At 42.3% G+C, this 10,630-nt stretch overlaps 1 protein-coding gene across 6 annotated transcripts in view; it reads left to right on the top strand.

The window, feature by feature from the left end:
• Positions 1 to 418: 418 nt before the first annotated feature.
• Positions 419 to 10,630, top strand: part of GK5 (glycerol kinase 5) — a 79,919-nt gene continuing 69,707 nt past the window's right edge. The window contains exons 1-2 of one of the 6 annotated variants that reach the window (XM_040480376.1): positions 419 to 484; positions 8,012 to 8,105. Coding sequence is in view for 2 of the 6 variants with exons in the window: in XM_040480374.1 (XP_040336308.1) it covers positions 550 to 711; positions 8,012 to 8,105 (256 nt within the window). In the remaining 4 variants the exon portion in view is untranslated. Of the gene's footprint in view, positions 712 to 8,011; positions 8,106 to 10,630 lie in introns of all 6 variants that reach the window. The other 5 variants (XM_040480375.1, XM_040480374.1, XM_040480373.1 and 2 more) reach the window with 5 other exon arrangements.

Below are 10,630 nucleotides of genomic sequence, written 5' to 3'. Positions count from 1 at the left end.
GGTAAAAGTGGCCACCCTACGCTTTGTCCCTTCTTCCTTACCAGAGGGCTGGAGAAGGTCTTACTCCTTGTGTGTTATTTCATTTACAAGTATTTATCGATGTGTATTACATGCACAAATTTTACCAGGTTTTCTTGGGAGAGTGGTCTGCGGGAGGAGCTAGGCTCTGCTTATCAATATATACTTCAGAATGAATTTTTAACTTCTTTTCAGGTCACTTTATTTTTAAAAACTGTCATAAATTGTAACTTTGGTGAAAAGAAACGCGACGACCACCTCCCAAAACTAGCTCACCTCCGCGCAACCCTCAGGGCCTCCAGCGCCCAGCACCCGCGCCGAAAGGATCTCTGCGCGGCAGTGATGTCACGGCGTCGGGGCGGGGCCGCGGCAGGGGCGGGGCTGCGGCAGGGGCGGGCCGCTTCCCGGATCTCGCGGAGGGGCGGGCCGGGGGCGGTGGCCCGGCTGGGCGCGCTCGGCCCCTGAGGTGCGGGCCTTTATAAACGCGCCCGCTCGGTAGGCGGTTGTTGCGGAGAGGTTTGCGGGGTCGGGATGGTCGGGGTGCGTGCGGTTTCAGAGCAGAGGCGCCCGGAGCAGAGTGCGCCAGGCCTGCCTCGCGCAGGCTTCGTGCTGGGGCTGGACGTGGGCAGCTCGGTGATCCGCTGCCACGTCTATGACCACGCGGCGCTGATCCGCGGCTCCAGCGCGCAGAAGGTGACGGGGGAGCGGGCGTCGGGGCCACGGGTCACGGTCGCGCAGAGCATGCGGGATCGAGTAGCGGGAGGCGAGCGGGTGGGGCCGCCTCATCAAGCTGCATGCAACCACCTGCAGCACCGGCGGGCCCTCGGCCCTGAGCCGCGGACCGGGAGCGGGCAGATACCCGAATTTCCTCCCCGGACAGGGCTAACACTTGTGCGCCCTTCCTGTTCTGGCTGAGAGCTGGAGGGGCCGGGTTTGTGACCAGGTCGTTCGCTTGCTTCTATCACCTGCGGATTCGCCTTTCCAGCCTTTCCTGCGTGGGACTGCGGAGACTCGTAGGGCAGGGCCGGGCAGGGCACTCCGAGCGTATCCAACCAAAAGGTGCTTTGTGACTTGCTAGGTTTTTCCCAGTTCCTTAGGAGACCTCCAGTCCCGTCTTTATTTACATTTACATTTTTCAGATCTTAACAGAATTTATTGTCCATTCTTCATTTGTCTTCATTAACTGCTCTCAGAGTGCTGGTTGCTCACCTGAGGGACTGATTTTCTTGATATGGGAGGTATTGGATAAGTTTTGAAGGCTGCTGTCATTACTTTTATCTTTTCCATCTTTGGATTTTTGTTTTGTTTTGTTTGTTTTAATATTTGAGAGAGAGAGAGATTGCACACACTAGGGAGGGACAGAGAGAGAGGAAGACACAGAATTCAGAGCAGGCGCCAGGCTCTGAGCCGTGAGCACCGAGTCCCATGCGGGGCTCGAACTCAGGAGCAGTGAGATCATGACCTGAGCCGAAGTCGGTCGCTTAACCAACTGAGCCATCCAGGGGCCCTATCTTTTCCATCTTTGAACATTGATAAAAATAGCTTTTTCTGATTTGAGAAACCTCCCAACTCCTTGTTGTTATTAGTAAAGCGACCAACAGATTGGTGTTCTTCTGTTCTTATTTTAATGAAGTGTTAATTTCTACAAGTGCACCAAAAATAATGTTGATTGGATATGGTGTTTTTACCCTTCTTTCCAATATCAACATATTTTTTGGTTGCCGTGTTAGGAGCCATTAGTTACCTAACCATTCCCATCAGCCCTTGGACTCTTGTTTTTGCTCAGTTCCCTCTCTTCTTCCCAACCCCTTAACAGTGTTTTTCAACCATAGCACTTGCCAGGAGTAGGTCTAGCCAAGTTACTGCTTTGAGAAAACGGGGGAATTTCATTCTGGTTTCAGGACCAGGACAGAGAGCTGGGAGCCCAGCCACTTGCTGGGCCCTTCTCTGGCTACCTGTGCAGAAACCTACACACACCAACCCTCCTCCAACCTGAAAGAACACTGTCCTTCAGTGACTGCATGCGTCTTATCTTTTTATGAGTCTTTATCACAACACAATGATACTTTTCACACAGTCTCCCTCATAATTCTAGACACACAGTACTTTTGTTTTAGGCAGTCGTGGGGTTTTTGTTGTTGTTTGTTGTTGTTTGTATGTGTTTGTTTAAGGAATTGAAGTATTTGGAACCAAAGGGAGACACAGATTGTCAGAAAATACAAAGTTTCGGTTGCTATTTTATTAGGGGCAAATGATTAACTTTTGAGAAATGAGGTAGGAATCCCAAAGTTGAATCAAGATTGCTCTGAATAGCAGGAGCAAAGAATGTTTTGCTCACACTCTCTACTGTGATGTGTCTGGAAAGACATGTGAATTAATGAACATACAAAAAGTCCCTGCCCTAACGGATGAAGCACTTAGATTGAGGAGTTTTTAGCAATGCTTCTCCAACTGTAGTAGGAGTTTATAGCACTGCTTCTCAAAGTGTAGTTCCTGGGCATTTGGGGTAGAGATAAAGAAACTAAGATTTAGAAACTTGTGTACCAGTTTGGTAGAGTAATTTTATGTCTGTTGACCTTAATACTGAAACACTTGGGATTTTCTTTTGTATGTAATTTTTTCCGAGAAAATTGTTTTATTTTAATTTTTTTATTTATTTTTAAGAGAAAGAATGCAAGCGGGGTGGGGGGGGGCAAAGAGAAAGGGGGATGGAGGATCCAAAGCGGGCTCTGCGCTGACAGCAGAGCCCAATGCCAAGCTCAGACTCACAAACATGAGATCATGACCTGAGCTGAAGTCAGACACTTAACCGATTGAGCCACCCAGGAGCCCCTAGAAAATTGTTTTAATTGTGTCTTTTTGGGTTTTTTTAATGTTTATTTATTTTTGAGAGAGACATTGCAAACAGGGGAGGGGCAGAGAGAGAGGGAGACACAGAATCTGAAGCAGGCTCCAGGCTCTGAGCTGCCAGCACAGAGTCCGATGCAGGGCTTGAACTCAGACTGTGAGATCATGACTTGAGGTGAAGTTGGAGGCTCAACTGACTGAGCCACGCAGGTGCCCCTAGAAATTTTTTTAATTGTGTCTTATTGTTGGTCCAGGGGCACCTGGGTGGCTCAGTCAGTTAGGCATCCCACTTTGGCTCAGGTCATGATCTTACCCTTCGTGTGTTCAAGCCCCATCTCACACTCTGTGCTTACAGCGATGAGCCTAGAGCCTGATTGGGATTGTGTGTCTCCCTCTCTCTTTGCCCCTCCCCCTCTCGTGCTCTGTCTCTCAGAAATAAAAAAAATTTTAAAAAAAATTGTTGGTCCATGGGTCACCTGGATGGCTCAGTCACTTGAGTGTCAGACTCTTGATTTTTGGGTCAGGTCATGATCTTGTAGTTTATGGGATTGGCCAGGGTCAGGCTCCAGGCTGTCAGCTTGGGATTCTCCCTTTCCCTCTCTCTCTGTCCCTCCCCCATGCATGCTCTCCCTCTCTCTCTCAAAATAAATAGTAAACATTAAAAAAAATTGTTGGCCCATAACAAATTAGAAAGGAACAATCAGCAATTGGTCGGTCACTTACTTCAGATAGCTGGAGTTCTTTGAGAATTGGCCTACATTGCTATTTAGCCCCTGGTTTATTACCTCATGGGTACAGAATAAATCACTGTATTGCATTTAATTAAAGTATTAAGAATTCAGTTTGCTTCATGAAACTTTGGTTTGGACACAGAACTTTTGTATATTTTCTCAGATGAAAATCACCTCTGCTAATATGATGGTAAGACTGAATAGTAGAAACCCAAAACCTCTTAGTATAGGATTCGATTGATGCTGCTGCATAAATAGCTTCAAAGAGAAAGAGAGAAAGAAAAAGTGAAGAGATCACCCTTTAGAGACAAGAACAAAATAGGCTGTGTTAGTTTTTTACATAAAATTGAAATCCCAAACATGAACCCTTATGTTAGGAGGCTAATACCAGGCCTCCAGAAGACCAGTTTTATTTCTTGTGGCATTCATTTTTTAGCAGCAGAGATACGTTTTTAGGCTTTTAAAATAATTTGTACTTTTTATTTATCTTTATTTATGTATTTATTTATTTTAGAGAGAAAGTACAAGCTGGGGAGAGGCAGGCATAGGGGGAGGCAGTGGGGAGAGAGAAAGAGAGAATCTTAAGCCGGCTCCCCACTGAGCACAGAGCCTGATTCAGCGCTCTATCTCACGACCCTGGGATCATGACCTGAGCTGAAATCAAGAGTTGGACACTCAACTGACTGAGCCACCCAAGCGCCCCTAATTTGTATTTTAAAAGCAAATCTTTCTATAGATTCTTGAATATTGGTGTTACAAACTAAATCCACATGTCAATATTTGATGTTTCTAATTTTAAAAATGGAGAAAGTTTATCATGTTCCCCATTGGAACATCATGCTATTGTGAGAAACCATGGAAAACAATAACATCTTGGTGGGAAGAACAGGATAGAAAGGCCACTTCAAAGAAAACAGTATGGCCTCTACTACTGTGTACCCTTCTGTCTTGAAAACTTCTGGTTGCTGTCTTTTTGTTTTGTTTGTAATCCACAAAACAGATCTTGTTAGCTTTGGTTATAGTTTTGTCTAATCGGTGTGGTCTTCCTTCAGTACAAGAGATTTCTCTGTTGTGACATGTTTGGGGATAGTGAGCTGTCTGGGCTGGTGGAGTGGGGGGAGTGACTGTGGAGTACCACCATCAAGTCTGAAGGTTTGTAGACTTGAGGCAGTGATGTCCACTTTGAGTTTTTTTGGATGAAGAAGTGTTTGTTGCAGCTGAGCCATTTGTCTATGGTCATGAAAGCCTTGCCTAGAAAAAAACAAATATTAGATAGAAAGGGAGTAGATTTTGTTAAATATGTCTCAGAACTCAGTAGATTCTTTTTTCATATCAGACCTTGTCACCCTCATGCTCCCCACATAGTCACTGTCTCCTCAGCATTCCTTCTTTTTTCTTTATTTTGTCCTTTTCTTACATGTTCGATCTTTGGTTGGTTATTTGTTCATATTTTCAGTACCACTCAGTAGTCTTACCCCACTCAGCTATATCTGGTATTTGCAGGGAAAGAACTCTTCTGGATCAGTCCCTCTGGAGAGTAAACCTTTTACCATCTGCTTGGTTAGGTAGGGGCAGTGATGGGTCTGGAGGAGGGGATTGGGGATCCTTATAAAGACTTTGAACCGATCTTGTGTGTTCAGCCTCATTTGGCATCCCAACCTTTGGAGGTACCTCTAATTTACCATGGAATCTCTGCCGGGGTTGAATAAAGATGTGGTGCAATCTGAGTAGGGAGTGAAGTATCATCTTTCTGCTCTCTTTAGCCATGTGCCACCCACACACTCACTGTTATCATTAACAACATTTGATAAAACCTAGGTCTGAGCCTGTTTGCTCTCTTCTCATTGTCCTTCTGCATTAACCTTTTGTCTTTTAATTGTAGAGAGAGAGGCCATGCAGGCCGGGGGGGGGGGGGGGAGAGAGAGAGAAAGAGAGAGGGAGAGAGAGAGAGAGAGAGAGAGAGAGACAAAATCTTAAGCAGGCTCCATGCTCAGCACGGACCCTGATCCCACAGGGATTGATCCCACAACCCAGGGATCATGACCTGAGTTGAAATGAAGAGTTGGACGCTCAACCAACTGAGCCACCCAGGCACCCCTTGAATATATATATTTTAAATCTTTCACTGAACTTAGGAAATTTTTAGCACTGTTACTTCCCTGGAGTAATTTTTTTTTTTTCTTCTCACTGAACTCTTTCTTTTCTTCTCTGGGGAGTCTGATGACATAAATACTAGACCTTTTGCTCTTGTCTCATAGATCCCTGAGGCTTTATTTGATTTTTTCCCCAATACTTTTCCTTTCTTATATTTACATCAGATAATTTCTATGGATCTATCTTGGTTTACTGACATTCTTCTATTATCTTTATTTTACTATTGAGGCCATCCAGGATTTTTGTTTGTTTGTTTTTTGTTTTTTAGAGAGAGCATGAGTAGCTGAGGGGCAGAGGGACAGAAAGAGAGAGAGAATCTTAAGTAGGCTTCATGCTCAATGCCGAGCCCAATGCGGTGCTCAATCCCAAGACCCTGGGATCATGACCTGAGCTGAAATCAAGAATTGGATGCTCAACTGAGTGAGCCACCCAGGCGCCCCTATTTTAATTATTATATTTTTCTTTTTTAAAATTGATTTTACCAGCTTTATTGAGGTATGATTGACAAGTAGAAGTTGTATATATATGTAAGGTGTACAACATGATGTTTTGGTATACATATACATTGTGAAATGATTACCACAATTAAGCTAAATAACATACCCAGTAACTCACATAATCACTATTTGTGCATGTGTGTGTGTATGTTGAGAACACTTCACAACAGTTGTCTTAGCAATTTCAAGTGTACAGTACATTATTATTAACCATAGTTACCATGCTGTATGTTAGGGCTCTAGAACTTACTCATCTTATATCTGAAAGTTTGTACCCTTTGACCAGCATCTTTCCTTTTCCCCTATTCTCCTAATTATTGTATTTTTCAGTTCTAATATTTTTTTTGTCTTAACATTTCTTGGCTGAGACTTTTTATCTTGGCATTTGTTTCAAAATACTTTGCCCTTCTCACTTGGAACATTTTTATAATCGCTGCTTTGAAGTCTTGATCTGATATTTGTCATCTTGGCGTTAGTATCTATTACCTTTTCCCATGTGAGGGTAGATTTTTCTGGTTATTCACATACCTTATAATTTTCAGATTGTATCATGGAATTTTGAATATTGTGTTATAAGAGTCTGGGTCTTGTGTAAATCTTATGATGAATGTTGATATTTTTCTTTCACCAGGCAATGAATGCAGTTGGGTTCAGGCTACCCTTCTGTGGACTTTGGTTTCACTGTTGGTTATTTCCAAAATCTTGGTGGTACTATTTGTATCTGTCCTGTGTATTTGCCACCCAGTAGTCAGTCTGGCACCTGGGTAGTGGTCTCTCCCTTAGTTCTATTCTTAACATCTTTGCTATGCTGTTTAAGATTATATTCACACATGTGCAGGTTTGAGGTGAGCCTCGGGATTCATTCACAACTTTCTGGAGCAGCTTTCCCAAGCCCCTCCCTCTCTGAGATTTTCCTGGTACTTTTTGGTTCCCTGAGCCTCCCCTTGTGGCTACTCTTGCCAGAACGCTAGAGCTTTCATTACCCTACTCTGCTGGCACTTCCTATGCCCACAGCTGGGGCTACGCATCAGGAAGCACAGAGAGAGAAAAAAAGCCATGAGGGTCTTGGGCCACAGCTCCTCTGATTGGAGAGGAGGTTTTACCTCCTTCGGTATTTTAGGTGCTTGTGATTACTGGTGCAACCACTACTACAAGATAGCCTAGGTACAAACGTATGTGGGCAAAGTGGGGGAAAAAAGAAATATGGAGGACTTCTCCCATTCTCTGTTAGCCAAAATATGAGAGCTTCTCTTGGAGTTTCCACTGCGCCCTGGTACTCACTTCTGGTTTTGTGGATTGCCTTGAGTCCAAGCCAGGGAAGATCAGGAAATAAAACGGGAAACTTACCACCAGTTCAGTTGTGGAGTCCACAAATAGCTGCTCCATGCATTCAGTGGGAGAGACGGGGTGGAGTGTGCTTCCTTCATCATAGGCTGAAGCAGAACCTGGTACTTGATTTGTTGATTTTTATATTTAAAAAGATATTTCTCTTGTTACAAAAATGGTACATCTCCATTCTGGAAAACTTGAAAAATAAAGATAAATTTGGAAAGTAAGGACTAAAATTTAAGACTAAAAAGTAAGAAACTAAAATTTTCTATAAGTCATGAACAAAAGAAAACTTTTTATTTCCTATTTTGCATTTTAACCATAAAAATGAATTAGATAATAAAATCATGTTGTTAATCATTTTAACCAGTAATTTTAAGACCCAGATATTATTGACGTGCTCTAATGTTGTTTTTATTTCCTTTTTCTAAATAGGTACAAAGTCTTTATCCTCAAACTGGCTGGGTTGAAATTGATCCTGATGTTCTCTGGCTTCAGTTTCTTGCTGTAATAAAAGAGTCTGTTAAAGGTAATTAGATTTAGAAAAATAAAAATAATAAAGTATATTTTGTGTTAGTAAGAGTTTTCCTCAGTCTTTAGAATTTTGTGGGTTGCCTAAGCTATAATTATACAAATAGTATTTTACTGGGGTCACAATTTCCCAGTATTTTTCAGCCGACATTTGTGGTTTACCGTTAACCACTTTGTCAAGGAAAGGTAATGGCAACTCTCTCCTCTGGCTTAAATCTTTTTTCAACTGCAGTATAAAGGTTCACCTTCCTTCTTCATTCCTAGTTGTAGTTAGTGCTCATTTAATTTCGTGTTGTGTACAAAATACCAGAGGTTATTTATTAACAAAGTTATAACACACAGTTCCTGCTGTTAGAAATTTACACTTGAGATACCTTTATTGTTAGACAAGGGTTTTTTTTGTTTTTTAATTTTTTTTAAATGTTTACTTATTTTTGAGACAGAGAAAGACAGAGCATGAGCCGGAGAGGGGCAGAGAGAGAGAGGGAGACACAGAATCCGAAGCAGGCTCCAGGCTCTGAGCTGTCAGCACAGAGCCCAATGCCGGGCTTGAACTCACAAACTGTGAGATCATGACCTGAGCTGAAGTCAGACACTTAACCATCTGAGCCACCCAGCTGCCCCTGTTTTTGTTTTTCTGTGTGGCCTCTTGATGCAAAGTGCTGTCCTGGCCATAGCGACAGTCTGAAATCTTAGCTCTTTAAGAACATTTTCAATGCAACTTTCTTTAAAAACATGGCAAAAGATGACTTATAAATGTGAATTCCAAAAGATCTCTTACTTCACTTTTGTGATTGAATTGCTTCTCCTTCTTACCTTTTTTGGTTTGAAATATGTCAAACTTATTTTAAAAAGTTCCAGTAGTACATGGAATACCTGTATACCTTTTTCCCAGATTCAAACATGTTTAGTAGTGTTTATCATCCTTTGCAAACTCTTTTATTTGACCCATTTGAACATTGGCTGTGACATAATAACCTGTTCTCCCTAAATACTTGAACATTATCTCCAAAGAAAGGGGAATTCTCGGGATGCCTGGGTGGCTCAGTCGGTTGAGTGTCTGACTTCAGCTCAGGTCATGATCTCATAGCTCATGAGTTCCAGCCCCGCGTCAGGCTCTGTGCAGACAGCTCAGAGCCTGGAGCCTGCTTTGGATTCTGTGTCTCCCTCTCTCTCTGCCCCTCCACTGTTTGTGTTCTGTCTCTCTGCCTCTTTCTCAAAAAAATAAACAAACGTTAAAACATATTTTTAAAAAAAGAAAGGGGAATTCTTTTATATAACTACAGTGCACTTATCTTAGAGGAAATTTAACATTAATACAGTAATATTTTCTAATGCTTCATCTTCAATAGTCCTCTCTTATCTCAGTCATTAATAGCTTTTTGCCAATCCAGAATCCGGCCAAAGATGAGGCATTGCACGTAGCAGTCAGTCTATCTAGTCTCTTTTAATCTAGAGCGTGTTCTTTATGACGCTGACAATTTTCAAAAGTACGGACCAGTTTATTAGACAGTCCTACATTATGGCTTGTCCTGATTTATTTCTCATGATTAGCTTCAGGTTAAATATTTTTTTTTTTTAATTTTTTTTTTTCAACGTTTATTTATTTTTGGGACAGAGAGAGACAGAGCATGAATGGGGGAGGGGCAGAGAGAGAGGGAGACACAGAATCAGAAACAGGCTCCAGGCTCTGAGCCATCAGCCCAGAGCCTGACGCAGGGCTCGAACTCACGGACCGCGAGATCGTGACCTGGCTGAAGTCGGACGCTTAACCGACTGTGCCACCCAGGCGCCCCCAGGTTAAATATTTTTGAGAGAAGTACTGTGTGTGAGGTGATATGTCTTCCTCAGTACTCAAATTGAAGTTGTCCCTATTTTTCCTAGTGGCATAAATTGCTCTTTTAAAACAATATCGTGAAAAATACTCAAGTAGCTGTATTTTAAGAAATATGAACCAAAAAAACCCATGTTTTATTTGCATTTAGCATCTGTTTGTATGGAAAATAAGATCTGAGCTTCACTAATTATAATACTTTCCCTGGGGATTTTCCTTTACGTCATCAACCAGCTTCTATTATGGTGTGTTGATCTTGAAAATAAGTTGTTTTACTGGCACATAGGGGTTTATTCAGGAATAGCAGAATTGCAATTTGGGACAAGCAAGCTATGGCAAAAACCATAGGCTATTCCAACAAACAAAAAAGAGGAATGTTCTTTTGTTAAAAAGGAGAAAGAAGTTGGGAAGGTTTGTTTTGAACTGTGGTCCATTGGGAGACAAGCAAGAGTTTAGGGTGATGATGGTTTCTCATTGGCTTGGGTAGTAGATTTGTTATGGAAGATGCAGTGTACGTCTTTTCCTATCAGGACCTGTGATTGTCAATTCTTTTCTGCTGAGGATTCTTTTCGTGGGGTCTGTAACTGATAGGTCTTCCTGTAATTGACCCAGTGGTATGGTTGTGACTGCATTTTAGAGAGGTTTCCCTGTATTAATTTTCATAGGTTGATCATTGCTTGAATTAAGAT

This window comes from Herpailurus yagouaroundi, unplaced genomic scaffold (genome assembly GCF_014898765.1).
Source record: "Herpailurus yagouaroundi ecotype Mexico unplaced genomic scaffold, PumYag 159, whole genome shotgun sequence".
In the NCBI taxonomy this organism is placed as follows: Eukaryota; Metazoa; Chordata; class Mammalia; order Carnivora; family Felidae; genus Herpailurus; species Herpailurus yagouaroundi.
Note: the sequence above shows the minus strand (reverse complement) of the source record. Positions and strands in the feature narration are given on the sequence as shown.